Raw genomic sequence first — 23,137 nt, forward strand, 5'->3', positions numbered from 1 at the left:
AACCTTTAGGGGTACTTGGGGGCGTTAACGCCTCCCTTGGACAGTGCCTGCCCAGATTTTAAAAGCTTTCTGGACTTCGTTGGCCCCACTGGATGCTTCCCTGGAGGTGGTGAGCAGTTGCTGCTGATCCGGATGATGAGTGTCACAGGGACAGGGCTGTCCTCCCTGCTGGAGCCAAGGCCCGGGAGGGGCTTTCCCACCCGGTTCTGCCTCCGCTGTCCACACTGGCTGCTGGGCTTCCAGCTTGAGCATCTGGAGGTTTTTAGGGTGCTTTGGACCTGGGCTGATGGCATTGGACCCAGGAAGGGCAAGTGAAAAGCCCTCAGGGCTCACTGTCCACGAGGCTGTTTTCCTTAAACCCGGGTGACTAGTTAATTCCACAGTTCTGTCAAAGTTGACTCTGACTGTTTGCCACTGTCTTTATGGCTATTTTGTGGAGGAGATTTTTGGAAATCCTTTCCCTGTGGTTCCAGAAGTGCTTCCTATAATGTGGTTTTAAAGAGACCTTTTAAGGGTGGGACAGGAGGGCCCAGAAGGGAGAATTTTCTGAAACTCGTGACCTGGGGTGCTGGGGAAAGGCAAGCCAGTTTTACATAAGCCGTGTTATTTCCATATTTGCACGCGATGCATGGTCCTAACACACTGCGTGTCGCCTGTGTCACCATCGACCTACACGCAGGTGTGGCTGTGCTGGGGGTGCGGGAAGCTGCAGGCTCCGGGTCTCTGCCAGTCACAGAGGTGGAGCTGGCAGCTCTGAGTGCTCTCCTGTCCCTGCTCTGCTGTCCTAGGTGTACCGAGCCAGCGGGCTGGATGGAGCCCTGGGCCGGGGCCAGAGGATCCACCTGCAGCTGTGGGACACAGCCGGCCAGGAGAGGTGTGAGGCCCGGGCTGCGGACGCGTGGTGTGCACCGAGGAGCGGCCTGGGCCGGTCGGGGCTGGGTCCTATGCAGGTCGGGAGGCTGGGTGATGGCCTTGGGCCTTCTCCTTGTGCGCTTCCCTGCAGACCTCAGGCTTCTCCCCACTGCATTTGCTCTCTGCTGATGCAGGAGGGCCAGGGCTCTGTGCACTTCCGACCAGGGCTGGAAGCCCAGAGGCTCTGGGTGGCCACTCGCACGGTCAGGGGTCCCTTCCTGAAGCGAATCGTGGGAGAGCTCAGCGCCGCCTGTCTCAGTCTCCCTCGGGCCTGCACCGAGTGCTTGGGTGTTCGCCCCTTTACTGTGGAAACTTGGAGTCTGTGGAGAGGACAGCAGTGCCGGGAGCCAGGCCTGGGCCACGTGGCCCGGTCCTCGGCTGTGGGCCGTCCCTGTGGCTCGGCCCTTAGCTCGGCCCGCCCTGCCCTCCCGCAGCACTGGAAGCGATTCCGGGATGTCATGTTATTTCATTTGCAGCTATTTGGGTGTCTTTCTCCAGCCCACAGTAAGGGCTCTTTATGAAAATATTGGGTAAAGATAGTGGAGAAAGCCTGGAATTGCTGAGTAGTTGAGGGCTTTACGCAGGTATTCTCCCCCTGGAGCAGGGCCAGTCAGGCTTGGCTGAGGGAATTGCCTGCTGGGCCAGCCAGCCTGTCCTGGTCGCTGGCCAGCGCCTCCCTGCTCAGGGCTTCAGTCCCTGGGCCGGCAGGCCGACCCCACCCTGCGGGAGGCGCTGTGGGCCCCTCAGGCCACCGCAGCTCGCCTCCGCGGTGGACGCTGACTGCCTCTCTGTGTCCCAGGTTCCGCAGCCTGACCACCGCGTTCTTCAGGGATGCAATGGGCTTTCTTCTGCTCTTCGACCTGACCAACGAGCAGAGCTTCCTGAACGTCCGAAACTGGATCAGTAAGTGCTCCTCTCCCTGTCGGGTGCCGCTCCAGCGCCTCTGTGGGCAGTTGTCCAGGAGGAGCGCCTGCTGCCAATGCTGTTTAAAAGGACAAGGCTTTAGGCAGGCGGAGGATCACAAGTTCCAGCCCAGCCCGAGCCACTTAGTAACTTAGTGAGACCTCCTCGCAAAAAATAAAAAGAACCAGGGGTGGAGCTCACCGTGAAGGTGCTGGGTTCAACCCCCAGTACCGACAGGAAACAAGACAGCAAGACAAGGTTTTCATTCCAGGGCCCGACCTGACTAGGATCTCGGCGGGCATGACTGAATCCTTCCTGCCTCATCCCCAGGGGGCTGTGCACGGGCACGCTCAGCCTGACCTCTAAGGTCAGGGACCTCCAAGCGTCTGCGCAGGCCCTACAGGCTGTTACTCCGTGCGGCTTGGACAGACGCTGCTGATGTAAGGGATTTCCACCTGTTTTCCAGTCAGGATAACAGCGTAGGCTATCTGCGGCTGGGGTCGCAAGCGCGCGTGTGTGCGTGCGTGTGCGTGCATCTGTACGTGTGTGCGTGCATCTGTACGTGTGTGCGTGGCTCCGCCCCTCTCTCTCCTCGCCTGGTCCTCAGGGCGGCCGGGGGCTTCTGGCCCAGTTCCTCTCTGTGTCCTGCGGGGCAGGGAGAGCTGGTGCCGACGGAACCGAACCGCAGCTTCTCCAGGGAGCCTTTCAAGGCGACCGAGTTTCTGAGCTCTTCAGCTGCAGCCTCACGAACATGGGGCAAGAGCCGCACAGCCTCTATTATTTTAAATCAAAATCTTTACTGGTGCGTTTTAGGCTTACTGATGGCAGCACTCATCGGAAGGAATGTGCACCTGTACATCCTGCCTCTTTTCCGTGCCTCCTCCCCTCTCCATGTACAAAAGCTTTGTTTCCGTTTTCCTTCTGTTTTCAGTTTTTCTTGGCCTCTCTGTCCCTTCTCCCGCCCCCTTGTTCCCCTTCCCAGCTGCTGCTTTTCACGCTGTCTTCATGAAAGGCAGTGCCGTGTGTGCGTGTGTCTCAGGGGCTCTCCCGCGTGCTCTGGTGTAAACACCCCTGGGCGTGAGGGGCGTTGTAGTTTTCTGTCTCTGCCCCTTCTGCTCTAGAGTGCTGGTGCTTCGAACCGTGGCTTCCTGTGTCTGTGTGAACAGTGCCGGTGTCTGAGCGCCCATCCTGTTTACACGCTTTCCTCTGCTGCAGCCCAGCTGCAGATGCACGCATACTGTGACAACCCGGACATCGTGCTGTGTGGGAACAAGAGTGACCTGGAGGACCAGCGTGTGGTGAAGGAGGAGGAGGCCCGGGCCCTCGCCGAGAAATACGGGTGAATGCTTGGGAACAAAACCCAGAGAAGACAGTTGTGGTATAAATGCTAGCACGAAGGATAATAAGAAAGGCGAAAGGGCAGAATGAAAGCAAAAGGCTCAGCTGTGGGCCTAGGAGGTGGAGGACCTGCTTTTCATGCTGCTATTACGTGGCAGCAGGAGCCACACACGTGTGCACGTGTGTGCACGGTGTGTGTGCATGCGTGTGCATCTCCTCCAGGCTGTGGTCCCGTCTGCTACATCTCCTGGCTGCAGCTGGCTCGGGTGCAGCCCTGCTGGCAGGGCTTCCTCCTCAGGACACGGCCGAGCTCCTAGGCGAGACCTCCTGCCAGAAGGGAGTGGGCATCACAGGGGTGCTCACTCCGTCCTCACAGTTTTGGGGCTCGGGCCGGCAGGAGGCTGTGTGGCTGCTGCAGGCCATGTGCTCTGGGGAGGGGTCACGAAGCCTGGGTGTGGACAGCAGCTTCTCCTAGGGAGTGCAATTGGTTCATACTTCGAACATGTGCTGATGATACAAAGGAGCTGCAGCGTCCATGACAGACACGGGAGAAGAGATGCAGGAAGCCCTGGCGACTGCTCTTGGATGAGCCTGGCTCCCAGGCACCAGGGCTGCAGCGCGGGTGTGTGGTGCAGGCGCTCTCCTCAGGTGAAGTCCTGTGCGTGGCATGGGAGCCAGGTGCCCAGGAGCACCTCGCAGGGTGGGAGCTGGAGAATCCATGCCGACGAGAGGGGTCTCGTCCCATACCTCAGTTCCATCTGCTGTGAGACAGTGGTGTGTGTGCGTGTGTGTTCTCATGTGCTGGGGCCTCATCCGAGACCTGGAAGAAACGTCCCTCAGCTCTGTCCACAGAGGGCGTGGGCGGCTGAGCCCTCGGTCGCTCTTGGCTCAGGGTGAGGGGAAATGGGGGAAACTTTGGATGTGACCTAAGCGTGGCAGCGGAGGGCGTCTGCTGGAGTCCAGCAGATTCCGACCCTGTCAGCCTGGCTGCCCCGTCACCGTGGGAGCTCGGGCGATGCAGGTGGGTGATCTGACAGCCTGTTTGCAGCTCATGGAGCTGCGCTCCGCTTGGTGGCCTAGTGGTGTCTTGCTGGGTGGATTTCAAACCCCACACATCGGCCACAGCCACCAGAGCCCAGCGCAGCCGGGCGGGAAGAGCATCGTGCGGTGCTCAGCAGACCCCACCTGGTGTCCAGATGCTGGGGACAGTGTTTTCCGGGCTGGCAGGCAGATCCTGAGGTGTGCTTGCTTCGGCTCTGGGCACCCTGCCCTGGCGTTCAGGACCTTCTCGTTTTGTGGGAGTTAAAATAACAGAAAAGAAACCCTTTGGATGGGCTCTGCCCTGGGTGTGAGAGAGACCTGAATATTGTGAAAACTGCAAAGGATGCTGCCCTTCTTGGTCTGAAGCTATTTAGGGTTTGTTTATTTTATATATACCCCCCGACTGAGGATTGAACTCAGGACCTTGCCCTTGTGAGGCAGGCGTGGTATTTTATATTTTAAAATTTGTGATTAGTCTGTTTTTAAAAAACATGTTAAAATTAGCTGTCTGCGTGTATTCCAGTTGCCCATTAAACTGTGGGACTGTACGATTTGCCAGAGGGAATTATTTCCTACCCTGGGCAAACTGCTTCGCGACAGTGCTGCTTTACGCCACCATGTGGAAGGAGGGTGCAGTAGCACCTTCCTGTAGCTAAAATGAGAGGTTGAAGCCCAGTGGCTGCAGTTTTAGCCCTGGCTGCTACCTACCCGGCTGAGGCAGGAGGATTGCAAGTTGAGGCCAGCCTGGGCAATGTCATGAGACCTTGTCTCAAAGTAGAATGAAGAGGGCTGGGGATGTAGCTCAGCACTGCTCGGGTTCAACTTCCAGCACTAAAAGAAGAAAAAGGGGACAGGTGTGTGGCAGTTCATCCTCTTGAATCCAGGCTAAGACTGATCCCAGTGTGCAGCATCTGTGAGCACTGCCTGGTGCAGCTCCTGCTAAGCGCTGTGAGGTGCACCTTTGCCCTCATCCCCGAGCTGGCCTTGCGCGCCCACCTGGCCCCTGTGCAGACAGGCGGCAGCCGAGGTCGGGGGCTCAGGTGGGGTGCGGTGGCTGTGGGACCTAGGATCCAGACGCCGCCCCCCCGGGCTCGAGTCTCATATTGCTTTACAAATGCATAAGGCATCTAGTAAAGGTGATCGGGTGCAGTGGCTTGAGGCCCTTCTGACTCTGGCACTGGAGTCGTGGACCTGAGACGTCCTGAGCAGGAACTCCATCCCCAAGCTCGGTCAGCGGTCAGAGGTGAGGACCAGATGTACGCTGCCATCCCCTCCCTGGCAGAGTCCTCACTCAGGGCCGCTGGGGACCTCGTCCTGGCCCTCCACACCCACACACCCGGGTGTGGGAGGTGTGCACCCTGCCGTTCATTTATTCTTGTAGAACCAAAGCACACACTGACTCGACTGGTCTGAAAACCCTGAACGATTGGTCTTGCAATTCTTCTGCCTCAGCCTCCCAGAGTGCTGGGGTTACAGTTGTGTGCACTGCCACACTGGGCTTAACACTTTTTCATAAATGTTATTTCTTTCTGAGAATTTTCTGTTTATATCCTTTGTCTATTTTTGCATTATTTTTAAATTCATTTGAAGAATATTGGTATGTTCTGGATATCGGCTCACTTGCTGGGCGTGTGTAACACAAGCACCTACTTGGGCCATCGCTCATCTTTAACTCTGTGTGTGATATATGCAGCAGCACCAAAGTGTTAGCTGTATTATCGAGACCATCAAGCTTTTCTCTGTATTTGAGCTTTTGTAACTATTTTAAGGCATTCTTCCTGTCATAGAGGATAATCTCTAATGTTTTCTCCTAAAAGTTTTCAAGTTTTGCTTTTCTTGTAGGGAAATTTAAAGTTTTTTATACTTAGCATTAAATTTTCAATTCTTTTTTTTTTTGGTACTGGGGATCGAACTCGGGTCCTTGGCCTTGAGCAGCAGGGGGTGAAACCACTGAGCTAAATCCCCAGCCAAATTTTAAATTCTTAAAATGAAAAGTTGTACTCTGTGTGATACATACTTTTTTTTTAACCTGTAAGAGAAGACAGTTAGACTTGGTCTTTGGAAGTGTCTACGATTCCCAGTTAGTTTATTCGGCTAGGAGCACAGTGTGTGTCATTCTGCTTTATGGTCTCTTGCTTTTGAGCGCCTCGGGCAGGGAGCCATCCCTGCCACCTGCCGCTCTCTCCCTGGTGGTGGGGTGAGGGCCTCTGCCCCTTCTCACTGAGCTGTCTTGTCCCCCCAGCGTCCCCTACTTTGAGACAAGTGCTGCCAACGGGACGAACATCAGCCCCGCGATCGAGGGGCTGCTGGACCTGATCATGAAGCGGATGGAGCGCTGCGTGGACAAGTCCTGGGTCCCCGAGGGCGTCGTGCGCTCCAACGGCCTCCCCTTCGCCGACCGTCCCGGTGAGGAGAGGAACGCGGGGTGCAGCTGCTGAGCCCCGCACCCCGCGAGAACACTGGCGGCCTGTCTGTGAGCGTGTCTGGGAGGCTCCAGGCAAACTGCTCCTCGGCATCCCCGCCAGACTAGTCATTGTTGTCCGCTTTTTCACTGTTGCAGCTTTGTAACTATTTCATGAAGATTCAGCCAGAGAAGTATCTCCCAGGGCCCCAAGTGCCTTACAGACCTCAGCTCCTGGGTGGCCAGGCAGGGACTCGGGTTTGCGGCGGGGTCTCTGCCTCGTGGGCCTTGAGGACAGGGGTCTGCCACTGGCCCTGCCGAAGACAGACCTGGGCTCTCCTGTGAAGGGCTCAGGTGGCCACAGTCCTGACCAGATGTAAACCCGCCCCGCAGGTGGCCTTCCAAACGACCACCCCGGCCGCTCGGGTTGGATGAGAGCGCATGTGCCTGGCCCCGCGTGCACGCCCTCAACCCCGACCAGAGCCCAGTGAGCTGGGCAGGCCATGCCTGTGGGCTCGCTGCGACTGTCCGGCGTGGGGAGAGGGTTCAGTTGGGGCAGGGTGGCTCCGTGTCCTTTTGGCCTCTCTGCTGTGTCCCTGGCTCTGAAGGGCTGACTGGAGGGTCGGCGTCCGCTGCGGCCTGGGCACCTAGGCCTGCCTCCGCGCGGCCACGTCGAGGGAGCAGGTGCAGATGCCGAGCTGTGCTGCATACCTAGTCGCTTTCTTTTCTTCACGTTTGCAATGCTGGCCTGGTGTCCTCACTGCCACGCTCCGTGCTGGCATTTACAACTTGTTTAATTTTTCTGTTGGTGCAGTGGAAGGACTTCGTGTTCATGGCAGAAGTGTGTCCGCTGAGTGTGGAGCACAGACGCTCACAGGTCTCTGAGCAGCCACCTTCTCCTCTCGCTCGGGCAGGAAGGCCTGGCCTGCAGCCCTTGGCCTCACTGTGCTGCTGGGCTGCCAAAGGCCTCCACACCAAATGAAGGTGGTTTTGTAATGTGCTTCAAGAAAGTTGTTCATAAAGTCCAAAGGTATTTCATTTAGGAGAAATTCTTATTTATTAAAATGGTTCAAATAAAGTAGATTAAAATTTCTAGGGAGCTTCAGTGGTTATTTAGGAAAAAATGTCTCTCACTGTAATTTAGTGAAAAATAAAAATAAATGTCTCTTGTGACAGCAGATGTTTAGAAGAACTATGATTACAAAAATACAAGTATCCACAGCCTGTCTGGCATGGTGACTTGCACATGGCTTAACTGAGCTCCTACAGGGTTTTGGTCACTGCCCTTTGCCACTCCCATGACAAACTTAGCTGTGGATACTGTAAGATTTATGTTTTCCTATCTTCAAAATCAGGGCCTCTTTTAAATTTCAGAGAAGCCACTGAGGCCTGTGCATTTGAGTTGTTGCCTTGTGGTGAGGAAAAGAGACATTTTGGAGGCAGGGCCACAGTCACACACGGTGCCTTCTAACTGCCTCGAGCCGCCCGCAGAGCGCATCCTGACTGCTGGTGTCTGGGCAGTCAGACCGAAAAGTGTGTCACGCTTGTTTTCAGGAGCCCCACTGGCCTTAAACACAGGATGCAATAAATGTGTATGTCACGGTACCCCAAGCCATCTTGAGTTATTGAAATAAATACCCTGTATCTTCTTTGAAAAGCATTTAAATCTGATATCAAAGTGCCATATTTTTGTCTGTATTTTTCTACTTACGAGCCTGTGTAAAAGTGTGTCACGACTGACTTGTGCCAATAAAGCTGATTAAAAAGGTTATCACGAGTTTTTGTGTGCACATTTCACTTCCTGGCACAGTAACAGGTGAAGCCAGGGTGTCCCACTGCAAGACCCGAGCTCGGGGATGGAGTCCACGATGTTCACCCAGGGGCCACACATATTCTGGAGAAAGTAATCAAAGGCTACCACCACCTATGTATGGGGCACCTCCCACGTGGGGTATCTGGGGAGCCTGGGTTGGGGTGGTCCATGTGGAGCAGGGTCAGGCCTGGAAGCTGATGCAGGAGCTCCGGATGGGCAGGGCAGGCCTGACTGGCTGAGGAGCCCGAAACCTGAGAGGTCTCCACTTGTTGGGGAGCCTGCTTGCTCTGGGCCGGGGCACCTCAGCCGCCTTGGAGGGAGAGTCCCTGCATTTGTTCCTGTCAAGGATGCTCACCACCTCCTAACCCTGTATGGCTCCCTGCATGTCACCTTGTCCAGAACATCGCTGAATACCTACCCAGCAGCACGGCTTTCCTGGCATGCGTCCCATCCCCAGCCACTGCCGGTCCCTGCCCTGCCCTGCCCTGCCCTGCCCTGCCCTGTCACTACCCTGCTGGGCTCTTGTACACATTGCTCAGGACAACTCAGTACGCTGTTTGTCTCCATCACTAAGATTTCATTTCCATGAGGACAGACACTTGAGCAGTTTTCTTCACAACTGTGTCATCACTCTGAAGAATGCCTGGCGCAACCATCAGTATTCAGATGTCTGCTAACTTACCAAGGAGACTTGTGAGGGAGACAGAGGACTTGAAAATAAATCCAGCATCAAAGGGAGGCTCACTGTAACAAACCCATACTGGATTATCCTAAGGACACCTGCGAAGTACATTCTGACCTTTTAAACTGATGTCAGGATGGCTCACAATCTAACAAATGCTCCATACAGAATGCTGCGCTTTGCACGTTTAGAAACTGGAAAAGGAGTGCTATTTCCAGGTCTTCCATTTTCCCCATACAGACGACTATGGACACTTGTTTAATGACTGTGTTCTGTTCAGGCAACTAGGTCATTACATGAATTGGTTGCTAAATGAACTGTATATAGTATGTACGATGCAATATTCAGAACAAAGAAACGGTCAAAGGAAACTCCAATTTGATGATTTTGCTTTTATTTGCATAACTTACATGTAGTACTGTACTGTGAAACAGAACATAACACTACAGCACTGTACTGTACATTACAATCACAAAAAACCACAGTAATAAACCAGGTATACTGTACATTGAGGCTCTATAAACAAGATGCACAGAACTGTACCAAAAAAAAGGTGGGTCATTAAGTCCAAGCAGCAGATCCCCAGTCTGAATACTCATTGAACAGGGAGGTCGTTAAACGAGGAGTACCTACATATAACTGAAAAACGCTCTCATTATAGGAGATGTCCTAAAATCACTGTTTCCTACCCCAAACAGCACCAGCAGCAGCAGAGGCAACTGATTCCTTCTGGATGTTGAGCGTGGCCTGATTTGGTTTTCTCGGTGGTCTCAATGCTGGGATTTAGGGCTGTGGCCGTCAGGAGAGAACTGGTGCTTACCGGGGGAAAGCACTCTCTGTGCCCAAACACATGAAAGCCAGGGCCTCGTCAGGGCCTAGACTTCTGTGCTCATTCATAACCACAATTCTGCTTTTATTCAGGTTGGAAATTCAAGTTTATAGTGCCTGAAGTTTTTGGGAAAAAGAAACTAGAAATTAACATTAAAATGTATTATTTGGTAAAAACACAGCAAAATCTTTTTGGAGAAAACATATCTACATACACCTTACAGGATTCCTGAAGAAAATACCCTATCATGGGTGAGCCCAGGATTTAAATTACAGTCGATTCCTCCCTAACCCATCATGGGCAAGGCCAAAGGGGTTGGCATTCAAGACTTCAAAGTAGATAGAGACCAGATGGAGTCCATAAATTCAAAATGTTTAATTACAAACATTAAAAGGATTGGAAAACCTAGTAAAGGGGCTTAAAACCACCAGGCAGGTTTGAAAAATAAAACCTTCCAGCAATAAAAAAGTTTTATTAAAATGCAAAACTTAATGGTTAGAGGTTAAATGGCAGAATTGACAGAGCTGGAGAGAAAACCAGTCAACTAGAATGTAGGTCAGAGGAAATTACAGACTTCAAGGAAAGAGAAAGTATTAGAGGTTGAGAGATCCAGAGGAACAAAGAAAGAACTGGGAGAGGCAGCAGTGTGCCAGAGCAGCTGTTTTCTAGGGATGCTCACAGAGGCCCTCAGATTCAGGACCCTGTGCCTCTCAAGCAGGAGCGATAAAAAGGACCCACTTTCAGAAGTCAGTTCCGCTTACTGGATGTGGGACAAGCTTTTTACCCTTCCTCTTGAATTTCATTAAAATGGCTGGAAAAAGAGGAAAAGGTCTAAGGCTGCCCACTCTCCCATTCAGCCTTAGAAACATGAATGTGTTGTAGGGCGCCGCCCGGCCTTGGGCGAAGACACAGAGCCGAAGGCCAGCGGCCAGAGCGGGAGAGAGTCTCTCCAAGCAGCAGGAGGAAGCGCGGCCGTGGAGGGACCCTGTGGACTCCAAGCGCTGAGAACCACCAAGTGCGGGGCAGGGGTTTAGTACTAACATTCCAGAACACGTCTTTGTTATTTACCATTGTTCTGGAATTACTGGTCAAATGACAAGAAAAGTGCCAGGTAAAAGGAGAAATACATGTTTTGCAGACCCTAAGTGGAGAAACTAATTCTAAAGTTAACAACAAAAAGTGTTGAAGAATGGCCAGAGAAATAATGAGTGCGGAGGGGCGAGGCGGTAATCCGTTATTTGAAAACATTTCCCTAATTTGCAGATGAACGTGGAGGTCGCCTTCTTCACTCGCTGGCGCTGGGAAAACACCACTCTCCCGTCCAGAGGAGCTGAAAATTCAAGTGTGAAAGATGACACAAAATGTGTGAAAAAAATTTGGAGTGGGAATTGCAGTTCCAAGCAAAATACCAAATTCAAAGCCATGAGAGCTTAGATAGACCTGAATACAGATAAAACATTTCTGAATAAAAACTAAGCGGGACTGGGGATTTAGCTCAGTGGTTTCGCCGCCTGCTGCGCAAGCGCAAAGACCCGAGTTCAATCCCCAGTACCAAAACAAAAAACAAAAAAAGACTAAGCAAAGTTTAAGATATTGATAATTAGGAAACGATTTCCAGGTGTCAGCAAAGGGCTGACAAGATGCTGTCGAATATCGACTCCGACTGCAAAGGACAGAAGCAGTCCGCAGAAGAGGGCTAAACACCGGCAGCCTCCTCGTCGCCCCTGGCCGGTAAGCTCAGGGGCCGGGCCGGCGCGGAGCTCGGGGGCCGGCGCGGGGCTCGGAGGCTGGAGCGGGTCGGAGGCCCAGCGCCCGCACGGCTCCGACCGCCTCTTCGCGTAGAGCAAGCCCGCACCTGTCCCGGGTCTCGATAGGAAAGAGCCACTTCCGGTGGCGGGAGCGCCACTTCCGATCACGGGCGCGTCACTTCCGGCGGCGACTCCTCGTTTCCTCTCCCTGCCAGCAGCGCGCTCGTGGGTGCGGCACGCCTCCAACATGCGCATCGAGAAGTGTTACTTCTGTTCCGGGCCCATCTACCCCGGTCACGGCATGATGTTCGTCCGCAACGACTGCAAGGTGAGAGGCCGCGGCCCCTGGCGCCGGCTCTGAGCCCGCCGGCCTGGCCGCCTCCGCCTGGGACCGTGTGCTGGCGGCGTCGCGACGGGAGCCTGGGGACGCTCGGGACGGGGGCCCGTTGGGGACAGCAACCTGCGCGCGCGCCTCCGTGTCGCTGGGCCCGGAGGGTGGAGGGCGCGGTGCTATCCCGGGGGGCGCTCCGGGCAGACTGGTGGAGTCTGGGGAATGGGAGAAAGTGAGCACTTGCTTGTAGCAGGGGCCACGCTTGGGCTGACTGAGAATGAAAACACAGCGCCGCGTAGGGATCTCTGACGTGCGCGTCGCCCTGCTCCTCCACCGACCTCTCTGGGCCCGGTTCCCCGGCCCTTCTGGGCCGGAGCCTGGGAAGTTCTGGCTCTGCCTCCTCGCCTGCATCTGTCACGGCCCGAGGGCTTCGCCTGGTGCGGAGCAGGGTCCCCCTGAGACGAGCCACGATAGCCACGTCGGCTTTGATCCTCTGGGGCACACGACCGAGCCGACCCTTTCTGGCTGTTGTAAGCGCTGTTTCCCAGCCGCCAGTCGGAAGGTGCCCGGGGATCCGGGGCCAGGCCGCCGGGTGTGCAGTGGGGACCCATTGGAGTGGAGCGGAAGCCTGTGCGGACTGGGCTGGGGTCAGCCTGGGCAGGGAGGAGCAGGGGACCCAGAGCAGAGAAGAAAAGGCGGAGGCCCAGTAGCACGACAACGAACACCTGTCTCCTCTGAGTTCCAAGGCAGTATCTTCTCAGCTCCACATTTGAATTTCCCGTTGGGTGGGGAGGTTCTGCTCTTTCCTAGCAGTGGACCTACTGGAAGGGAAAACCTTATGACCTCAGGTCTTTCTGATCTCTGAATTAACACCATCCTCACATGCCTAGAGGGATTGGCTAGAAATGTGAATCTTTCACGTTTTGTGTCTGTTTTCCAGCCCATTTTGCCTCTGTGAGGTCAGTGATGTTTGGGCCTTCTTTCTGCCCCCCTCTTCTAGCTTCTAGTCCATATTAGGTGCTGGTCACGGCTATACCCTCCTAACTTGTGGTTTGGCCCTAATTTTCCTAGCGGGAGACTATGCTAGGTACTCCTCTTGCTCACCTAAAATAGCTGCTTAAGGGCAAATGGGAACAGAGCTTTTGTAAATAAGGAGAAGAAGAGGGGTTGGAGAAAGGGGAGTGGGAAAAGAAGAAGCAAGATAAAGCATGTACAGGTACAAATGCCCCATGATCCGTGTTACCATTATGTATATCTAAAATGTACCAATAAAAAAAAATTAAAGGGCAGAATTAGTGCTAGTGCTCCATAATTCCACATACTTTATAAACGGGAAGAAGCCTTAATGTGGGCTTCGTGTTTGTTGAATTAATGGAATGAAAAAGGCTTGAAGAAGTTTGAGGCCAAGGTATTAGATTATTTGTTGGCTCCTTGGAGACTGGAGGTGATGGGGGCCGGGTTCAAGGGAAGAGGGAGCACGTGGTCCCTCCCAGCGTAGATTTAGCCACTGCGTCGCCGTGGGTGTTTCTGTGTGACTTACCTACATTTTTGTACATAGCTTTAGCTCACTCATACATGTTAGCCTGATCTCTATTGTTTGCAAAGTGAGACTGTCACATTGTCAGACTTTCTCAGGAAGGGTGCCATGTTTCAGTTATGCCAGTGCCCTGTCACCTAGTGGAGCCCCAGGCACTCATGGCCTGCTGTGCTGATAGAACCCCTGTCAGGGCTCCTGTCGGTTCAGACCCTGCGTGTGCTTTTCAGATGGAGCTTGTTAGACACTGACTTGCCAGGACGAGGTCTCATTGGCTTTGTTTGGCGCTGTGAAGACCCAGAATGAGCTCCAGCCATCATCTCATAGATCTCAGAAATGGCTTTGCCTAGGGACATCTGTTAGGTTTTCAGTGTTGGAGGCTTTTACTTAAATTTAAAACGGAGTACTGTTTGGGCAAATAAAATGGATAATGATCTCATAGTGGGTTACTCTGGGAGACTTCGGCAGTTCTGATATTTTTTAGTTGATGTGAAATTGGCTCAAGGATAGACATGTTCTCATTCAGGTCTCTAAGATACTACAAGGTAACAAATCAGTTCAGTTTCCGTGTATTCTTTCCTGTCTCAAGCAGTTCAGGATGGTGCTGTGAGTCCGTGAGGCTTGTGGGTGAAGCCCATGGTTGTTTTCAGACTTTTTTTACATTGTGTTTTGTCTGACAGGAGTAGCATTCTATGATGGAAGAGTTTTCAATGTTGGCTTTTCAGTATTTTAACTTCCCTTGCAGGTGTTCAGATTCTGCAAATCCAAATGTCATAAAAACTTTAAAAAGAAGCGCAATCCCCGCAAGGTCCGGTGGACGAAAGCGTTCCGGAAAGCAGCCGGCAAAGAGCTGACGGTGGTGAGTACAGTTAGCTGTCAGAGGCGGCTTTTATGTTTCTCAATGTTCATTTTTTCAGGGTGGGAAACTAATCTAATTAACCATAACAAGGGCTCCTGGAACACAGCTGTGAATGCTCTATTGATTTGGCTGTGGAAATAATCTTGTCTTCATATGGTCCTGAAAACCATCATTCTGTAGACTTTTGCAAAGGAAAAATGCCCAGTTCAGTTTTGTTTTTTAAATTTTTTTTTGTTATTTTTGGTACCGGGGATGGAATTCAAGACCTTGTGCTTGCGAGGCAGGTGGCGGAACCACTGAGCTAAATCCCTGGCCCCCAGTTCAGTTTTGTAGAAGTGATTTTTCTTGTCCTTAAAAAACTTACTTTTATTTTTTGAAAAGAGGGAAATCACTTAAATTGACAGGAGTGAAGTTGGAGATTGCTGCTAAAGGAGTTTGAGACAAAGTTAAGAGAGTAAAGGACTCCTGAATTGCCGGCGAGTTTGTTGTGGGCTCATGGAGCTGTTTCCAGTTCCCTCAGCAGGGCTTAGTGTATGAGAACCCAGGTTGGTTAGTAGGTTGGTGTTAAGAGGGAGAAGTAGTGGGAAGTCGGGGCGTGGGGCTCTGTGGGTTAAGCCCCCAGACCATCCTGCTGTCACTGAATTGAGGAATTCCACGTCCGGTCCCGGGACAGGGAGAGGAAGAAAGCTGCAGCACCGACTGCCTCCCTGTGCCTTCCTCTGCCCCTAACCCACGCCTTCCCCCATCCCTGCGCATTCTGCTTCTGCCAGAGTGCTGCTGTCTGGGCCTCCTGCCCGCCCTCCTCTTCAACTCTGATGAGGATTGCGCCCTGTTGTGCAAGGGCAGAATCTACAGGAGTGTGCCAGGGCCCTTTCCGGGCCTTCCTAGCCGGAGCTGTTCAGTGAACACACAGGGCAGAACATGGCATCAGTCACTAAGATCATTGTCGCCCTGGCCGAGAGGCAGCCTGGCATCTCACATGCAGGGCTGGGAGTGAAGAGGAACAGCACCGCCTCGGCTGGTGGCCAATGCCTCCTGGAAGAGCTTTCCCAGCCCCTTCCCTCAGTTCAGCTGAGGTTGTGAGGGTCCAGACGCTGCCTGTGCCAGGTGGATCTGGAAACTGAGGAGTCTCAGGTTGCTCCCTGCGGTCTGTCAGACACCAGCAGCTGGAGGTGTGCGGACACGTGGGGCCTGCAGCCCGCAGAGCAGCTCCACATTTATTACTCTTGCTCTTAGCCAAAAGGCTGAGAAGGGACAGCTGCACCTTGTTCAAGACCGACGTGTGGCGGCTCTGCACTCTTGCTCTGACGGACAGGTGCTCAGAGTGAACCATGTGAAATTCTTGAGTTCAGCTCTTTATGATCTGTAAAAAATGGCAGTTTCATGTGTTGGACTCGAATGCAGAGTTTCCTGGCCAGGCTGGTCTGGGATGGGGCTGGGAGGCATTCGCAGTGTGTGTCGGTGATCTCCGAGGGGTGCCTCCCCTTCAGGCCCACGAGGCAGTGTGCTGGGGAGAGGCTGCGGGCTTGCGCTCTCAGGGAGCCCTGGGGCCTGGGTGTGAGCCCAGGATGCTCGGGAAAGGGGGTGTTCCAGGGAGCACTTCCTTCTGCCTCTCACCAGCCCTCTGCTTCCTGCAGGATAACTCATTTGAATTTGAGAAACGTAGAAATGAACCTGTGAGATACCAGCGAGAACTGTGGAATAAAACCGGTAAGTCTGGGAGTTTGGGTCCTTAGGAGACGGGTTGGGAGCTGACGACCTTAAACGTCATCACTCTCAGTTTCAGCTCTTTACCTTATCCTCATTTGCATAGCTGGGTTCCATTCATATCCTTACGAGTTACCCTAAATGCTTTCAGAATTGCTGATCTATCCATTATTGAAATAGTGTTATTATTAAATTTGAACTGCCCACACAAAGATGTAAACCATACAAAAACCTGAAAAAAGGAAGATACTTTGTGACATGATCGTGACACAGTTAAAATATGCAAAAGGCCTAGGCTGCTTTATAAGCCCAGTCACTCAGTTTAGAGGTGTGAGCTGTTTTCCATGTACCTTATCCAGTTTAGTGCTGTGGTTTTTTGGTTTTTGTTTTGTTTTTTGGTATTGAGGTTAAATCAGAGTGTTTGCTCTAAGCTGCGTCCCCAGGCCTTTTTAATTTTAATTAAAATGTTTTTATTTTGAATTGGTGTCTCAGTAAGTTGCCCAGACTGGGCTCGAACTTGGCTCTACCTGCCTCAGCCTCCTGGAGTTCTGGGAATGCAGGCTTGCAGCACCATGCCTGGCCATTCAGGGCTTCTTTCTAGTTGAAAAGCGTAGCACTTCAGGTGATCATTACAAACTTTCTAACAGATCTTGAGTGCTTGACTTAGGTCAGAATGAAGTAGGCTAGGGAAACTAAAAGCAATAATATCTGGCGCTTGGGTTTTTTGGGAACCAGCCAGAGGCTTGAGTAAGAGTAAGAGTGAGAGTCAGTGTGTGGTCAGTCACAGTCCCAGCAAGCTTGTCCCCCGCATGCTGGTGGGGGGTTGAGGCCCGGGCCCTGCTTCTCTTCCCCCCAGGGTGTCTTCCTATAGCCGTCGCCAGCGGGGCTGTGGGGCTGACGTGGTTGGTTCAGGAGAAGTCCCAGACTTCATGACTTGGTGTGGCTCTGGCTCTCAGGCCAGGTCCCTTTCCACACGTTTTCCCCAGCAGCAGGGACCGAGAGCAGAGAAACTGGAGCTTTATTGCAGTGTTGGGCACCATTAAAGCTTTGCTCGTCTTCTTCAACCTTACTTTAGAAATCAGAGTCCAAGGGCTGGGGATTTAGCTCAGTGGTTCCGTTGCTTGCCTCGAAAGCGCAAGATCCTGAGTTCGATCCCCGGTACCAAAAAAAAGAAGTCAGAGTGCAGGTGTGCAGTTGCCTTTCCTACATAGCAGTTTTCTCTTTTTTAAAACAAAGTTTTCCCCTTATTTTTTTAGAGGAAGAGTTAATTTCTGAAAAGCATTTGTTTTTGTTGTGTTTATATGACAAGGAAATAACACTTGGACTCCAGAGTTTATCTAGAGCAGTGGTTGTGCCGCAGTGGGCTCTTTGTATCATTGAAAGCTCTAGAAGGCTCATCACTGCTCTAGAGCTCGCTAACTTCATGGGAGTCTCAAGTTGATTCCAAAGCTGTTCTTCTCAGGGACATTGTTGAAAGTCCCGAAGCATTTCTAGACCCCATTCCCTTTCATTTCATTTTGACTTTTCTTTCCTTGTTTTGTTTCCGCTTGAAGACAGCAGCTTCAGCTGTTCGCGTTCTCATGTGCTGCCACTGTTGTTGGTTCATCTTGGTCTTGGTGGGCATTCACCTGTGTGCCTGGCCTTGTTCGCAGCCATCCAGCATGTGCTGGATGTCTTCAGTGCTGACCTCAGTGCAGCGCCGAGTCACTGTGGCCCCGTGCACGCTCGTGGGCACACTCATGGGCACGCTCACAGGCACCGCCTGAGGCGCAGTCCTGCCCTCTCCTGAGTCGTCTTGCTCAGTGTTTCCCTGAGTACGATTTGTGCTGGGGATTCTCAGTCAGTTCCTCTGTCCCACCCACTCCACATCTGGAAAGTCTGGAAGAAGCGATGCTGCCCTCATTCTTTTCTGTGCAGATGCTGTCATCCTTTTTTATTTGGATCCTAAAAATGGACTTTTTTGAAGATTTACTGGGTAGCGACCAAGTCCAGAAATTGCTTCCTGCTATTACACAATTACTAGATTTGTCAGTAGGGTTCCAGAGGACACAGTGCCCTCTTAAGAAACTGGTTCATCCCCAGATCCCCTCCGTGCACCTTGCCGTGTCTGAATTGAGATGTGCTGTGAATATAAAGTGCAGGATCCACTGAAGATTTAGGGTGAAACAGGAGTAAAATACCTCACTAATAATTTTTTGTATTGAGATCAATACGTGTTGAAATGATGATACTTCGGGTATGTTGAGTTAAAATATATCATTAAATTTCCACGTGTTTCTGTTTACTTTTTAAAAAAACACAACTACTAGAAAAATTGAAATTCCACACGTGGTTTCTCCTGCACCAGACAGCACTGGTGCAGATTCCAGAATGTCTGCAAGTCAGACTTGGTGTCCCTATGCCCACAGCCCCTGCGGAGCACACAGCCGGGCGGGCGGGCGCTTGAGAATGGTGTGGGGCTGTGGGCTCATCGCCCGTGGTCCTCACAGTGTGCGGAGCCTGTCAGGCCCGCGTGGCTGGGTGCTTGTGGTGGGAAGCCTGTGTTCCTGGAGGGCAGCTAAGGGCAGGGTTGGTGGCCCTCCTCCAGATTCCCTGTAGGACGATCTCGGAGAAGCGTCTGCCGTGGGAGGAGAGGAAGGAGAGGTGAGCAGCAGGAGGAGAATGACTCGGGAAAGGCAGGGTCAGTCGGTCCAGTGGCCTGGAAGCGCTTGCCTTGGACTTCGTCAGTGGGGATAAATGTTTGGGCAGAGTTTTTCATTTAAATTTATTTCTAAGCTAATGAAGTGTTTGTTAATGCACGTGTTGATTGTAGTCCTCCCGCTGTGTATAGATTTGCTAATTCTTCATGAATTTTGTTGTAGTTGATGCAATGAAGAGAGTCGAAGAGATCAAGCAGAAACGCCAAGCTAAATTTATAATGAACAGGTATGAACATTTGTGTGGAGTAACTGCTGAAAACGTAATTACTGATGGGCGTCCAGAGGCACCAGCAAGTCATTTTGCAGCGTCCCTCGTGCAGGTTGGCCTTGTGCTGCCCTCCTGGGGGTGTGGGTGGGCACCACTGGCAGGGGTGTCACAGAGGCAGCAGTGAGTCCTTGTCCTGCGCCATGTTGGGAGGTCTGAGGTGCCTCCTCAAGGTGAGCGTGGACCCTCCAGCTCTCTTGGGTGGACACTGTGTGACCGCCCGAGTAACTGTTGAGATTGTTGCCAAATGGTGATTTGCTCACTGCCTCATTTCTCTTGGGATTTTATGTTAGAAAGAGCTTACCCATTCCCCCACTTTCAGAATCATCCCTCAGTTGGTTTCTTTGTGTCGTGTCTGTGTACGTTCGTGGATCTTGCGTTTAACAAGTCTTCTTGTGCCTTACTTTGATGTCCGAGTGGCCCGAGTTGGGCCAGTGTGCTGGGTGTTTCTTTCAGGCCGGTGCCCTCCCATTTCATGTTTATTGTTCCTTCTCGCTCTTCAAGTGTTTTGCTCTTGTATGGCTACCGACCTTCCAACCTCATCCTCAACCCCCTTTCCCTGCCTCAGCCTGGAATTGGCCATTTCTCGGAAGCAAGAGAGGTGCCCTATAGTTACTGTGGAGGGGCAGCAGCTTCTGGCAAACACGGTCACAGTACTTCAGAAGACCTGGTCTGGGCTGGCCATGGTGGTGCTTGTAACCCCAGCACTCGGGAGGCTGAGGCAGGAGGATCACCACAAGTTCAAAGCCAGCCTGCACTACATAGTGAGACCTTGTCTCAAAGAAACACAAAAAGCAGACAAGATCCATGATGCAGAAAAGACCCAGGTGCTGTAATAGATTTGCCCATCTTCAGTCACGTGTGTAGAGGCCCCACAGACCCTGGTTTGTGAGGGCTGTGGTTTCTTCACAGTCATTCTTCTTAGGTCAGCAAACCCAGGACAGTCTCATTCAGCAAGTCAGGACCGACCGTCACTGAGTGAATCACAGAGCAGGGCTCTATCTGCAGGGGCTCAGCCAGGCCTCACCGCAGCGTGCTCTCGGGGAACGGCTGGGTCTCGGTTCCTGAGGGAGGTGGAGGGCAGGGTGGGGCAGGGCTCACTGGCTTCGTCTCCCACCTGTGGCTGCCCCCACCTGTGGCTGCCGGTGCTGATTCAGAAGTTTTGTAACGGACTCGGCTTTGCTGTGTTTTCCCCTAGGCTGAAGAAAAGCAAGGAGCTGCAGAAAGTGCAGGATGTCAAGGAGGTCCAGCAGAACATCCACCTCCTCCAGGCCCCTCTCGTGGGTGAGTGCGGCCGGGCCGGAGCGCACATCCTGAGCGCTGTTGGGACTTAACTGTTCTCTCTCAGTCCGTTTGTTCTAGGACTTGTTCATAGAACGGTAACTTACTAGCCGGTACAGTGACGCGCCTGCTTTCCCAGCTCTTCAGAGGCCGAGGCAGGAGAATCCCTTGATCCCATGAGCTTTGATTTTTTTTTTTTTCCAGACATGGTCTCACCATGTAGTCAGGGCTGGGCTCGAACTCAGGATGATCCTCCTGTCTCAGCCTCCCAAGTGTTGGGGTTGTGTGCCATGACGCCTGGCAGAGCCCATGAGTTTGAGATCAGCTCGGGCAACAGAGTGAGACCCAAACAAAAGACACAAAACAAGTGTTTCCCTGAGCCCAGTCCATTTTATGTGTTTTTCTCCTTCATAAAATCCTTTCATACAGGGTATCTCCAGGTTAAAGTGATTTGAGTAATAATTTTGCGGGTGGTTTTTCCCTGGTACCTGTTTTGATTAAAGGACGTGTTTTGTGCTTGTGGCTCTCAGATTCTGGTTGGTGTTGGAATAACTCAGGGACTCTGCTACCGTACAAAGGCCTGTGGCTGGCAGGGCGACTGGATGCTGCCCTTGAGGGATGCGTCTTCGTGTTGAAATGTTCCTTTGTTACTCCTGAGAAGCCTGGTGGTTACTCATTGGGCCCACTGTTCCACGCTTGCTTTGTGAAGTGCTGGAAAACCAGTTCTTGCTCAGCTGGCAGCGAGTCTAGTCTCGTTTAATTTACTTGATTTGTGCACATTACTTGGAGGAAATTTTGTCTAACTCGGTAGAGTTCAGATTCTGTAGCATGTTGAGTAGGTTTGTGTAAAAGTCTTGCGTACGTCACATTTATGGCAAATTCTGTTCAATCAAAGCAGTCAGAATTGTGGGGCATTTGTATCAGACGCAGCGAACATGAGCGGCCACCTGAGAAGCACCAGGACAGCCACTGCTTTCTTTCCCAGGCAGGGAGTGCAGTGTTAGGAGCAGGAACTGGGTCAACTGGCCGGGTTTGCCTTCCTGGACTCACAGCTGAGTGGTGGGCTCAGCCTCTTTATATTGAAAGTGCAGGGTTTTACTGGGGAGGAGGACAGATGCAGGGCATGCTTGCTTTGTGGAGTCATGAGATCTGGATCATTGAGCAACTCTGAAGTTTCTTAGAATTGGCTGTTAGAAAACAATTCAGATCCTTTATAGAGTATTGAGCAAGTTCTGCAAGGCCACAGGAAATTGATTATATTTTTAATTTTTCTCTTAAAAGGCAAAGGAAAGCAGCTGGAAGACAAGATGGTGCAGCAGCTGCAGCAGGACGTGGACATGGAGGAAGTGTCTTAAGCACCTCACTGTCGGTGCCATTTCTGTGTGAAAATCTCCTGTGGATGCTTAGAGCTTGGAAACCCTTGATCCATTTGTTACTGAGTCACTCTGGGGAAGGTGGCTGGAGTCGTCCTTTTCTGCACTGTCTGCTGCCCGGCCGGCTGTGCTGCTGGGTTGCCTCTCCCAGCACAGCCTGGTGCAGATGTGCTCCTGTAAGTGTGAAAGTTCTGTGTGCAAGCACAGAGGTGAATGGTGGACATCAGATGGCCGTGCCCTTTGCACGATGTCATAGGCAGTGCTTGTGTAATGACTGACCACCAGAGCTCATAACAGTGACACAGGAAATAAACCTCTTTGCATTGGAGTACTCCCTTGATCAGTGTTCTGGGGGATGCAGTAAGCGGCCAGCAGCTGATGTGATGAACTCCACGTCTTGTCTGTGTTTCCTGCTGTAGCTTCCTAGCTTCCTCCTCTGGGAGGACAGGAGGCTGCGTTGCCTGGGCCCTCGGGCCTGGTGTAAGTACCTGCCAGGGGGAATGTGGGGAGGAGGGCGGCAGTGACTGCCCCAGGCGGTGCTGTGCTCCTTCCGTTGCCTGCGCAGAGCGAGCTTGTTCCCTCGTCTCCCAGTGGTCTACAAGGGGCAGACTCCAGTGCCTGCAGACTTCGGTGTGTGGGTTTCTTTGGAAAGAAATCTTGCTGTTTTTGGAAAGTAGAATTTGTGAATGGAACATCTGTTCGTTATTTGCCCATAAATGAAACAATTTCTAGAGGAAGTGCCTACATATTTAGTATTTAGAAGTACAGTACTTACAGAGGTATGAAGTATCGATTACTTGGAAGAAAATACTAGCACTGTCGGGGATTTAACTCAGTGGTTTCTCCGCCTGCTGCACAAGCACAGGGACCTGAGTTCGATCCCCAGTACCAAAAAAAAAGAAAATACTGGCACTGAAGTGGGAGATACAGATAAAGGGAAGTATATGCTGAGCATTTCATGTTGCTGTGTTTTTACATTATTTATCCCTTTACATGTATTACAAATACTAGGTAACAGTTCTTTGCTTTTTTGTTTTGTGGAACTGGGGATCGAACTCAGGACCTTGCCCTTGCCAGGCAGCCATGCCGTCCCTGAGCTACATCCCCGGTAATAACCGTTTATTTGGGGGGGCCAGAATTTATAAGAGTTATAGATTCTTTGGGTTATGTAATTGTAAAGTAGTGACTAATTTTTTATCGGCATCAGGTGGTAAAAATGCAGATCGGTCTCCAGTTGCTGAAGGACACCATGGAGCTGGAAGTCAGGGACAGGAGCGCCCTTAGCTCGTACTCCTTATGGGACCTCTTAGGAATACAGAAAGACAGTCCATGTTAGGAGGAGTCTTACGTCTTGGAAACAAAACAGGATGGTGTTTACCTTGTGCACATGGCTGAGGAGGACTGGCTTCTTCACATACAGC

General features: G+C 52.0%; 2 protein-coding genes across 18 annotated transcripts in view; both read left to right on the forward strand.

The window, feature by feature from the left end:
* The window catches only part of Rab27a (RAB27A, member RAS oncogene family), a 39,772-nt gene extending 31,406 nt beyond the window's left edge, over positions 1 to 8,366 (forward strand). For 10 of the 17 annotated variants that reach the window (XM_087209757.1, XM_087209754.1, XM_087209751.1 and 7 more), the window contains 4 exons: positions 789 to 901; positions 1,712 to 1,815; positions 3,031 to 3,154; positions 6,437 to 8,366. In XM_087209757.1, the coding sequence (XP_087065883.1) occupies positions 789 to 901; positions 1,712 to 1,815; positions 3,031 to 3,154; positions 6,437 to 6,632 (537 nt within the window). In that variant the 3' untranslated portion in view covers positions 6,633 to 8,366. Of the gene's footprint in view, positions 1 to 788; positions 951 to 1,711; positions 1,816 to 3,030; positions 3,155 to 6,436 lie in introns of all 17 variants that reach the window. The other 7 variants (XM_087209794.1, XM_087209793.1, XM_087209831.1 and 4 more) reach the window with 3 other exon arrangements.
* A 3,451-nt stretch (positions 8,367 to 11,817) lies between these two features.
* On the forward strand, positions 11,818 to 22,044 carry Rsl24d1 (ribosomal L24 domain containing 1). The gene is made up of 6 exons (XM_004835369.4): positions 11,818 to 11,995; positions 14,278 to 14,391; positions 16,029 to 16,101; positions 18,960 to 19,023; positions 20,261 to 20,346; positions 21,625 to 22,044. The coding sequence occupies exons 1-6, from the start codon at positions 11,915 to 11,917 to the stop codon at positions 21,696 to 21,698; spliced, it is 492 nt and encodes a 163-aa protein (XP_004835426.1). The 5' UTR covers positions 11,818 to 11,914; the 3' UTR covers positions 21,699 to 22,044.
* Positions 22,045 to 23,137: the final 1,093 nt, after the last annotated feature.

The sequence above is a fragment of the Heterocephalus glaber genome, unplaced genomic scaffold (assembly GCF_053883595.1).
Source record: "Heterocephalus glaber isolate CG9 unplaced genomic scaffold, H.glaber_assembly_v1.0 deba00000122, whole genome shotgun sequence".
NCBI lineage: Eukaryota > Metazoa > Chordata > Mammalia > Rodentia > Bathyergidae > Heterocephalus > Heterocephalus glaber.

What these genes read in the sequence shown, in the direction of transcription:
- Rsl24d1 (XM_004835369.4), top strand. Translation starts at nt 11,915, where the DNA reads ATGCGCATCGAGAAGTGTTACTTCTGTTCCGGGCCCATCTACCCCGGT. An exon ending in AGAACTGTGGAATAAAACCG is followed by an intron (nt 16,102 to 18,959) that starts GTAAGTCTGGGA and finishes ATTTTGTTGTAG; the next exon opens with TTGATGCAATGAAGAGAGTC. An exon ending in GCTAAATTTATAATGAACAG is followed by an intron (nt 19,024 to 20,260) that starts GTATGAACATTT and finishes GTTTTCCCCTAG; the next exon opens with GCTGAAGAAAAGCAAGGAGC.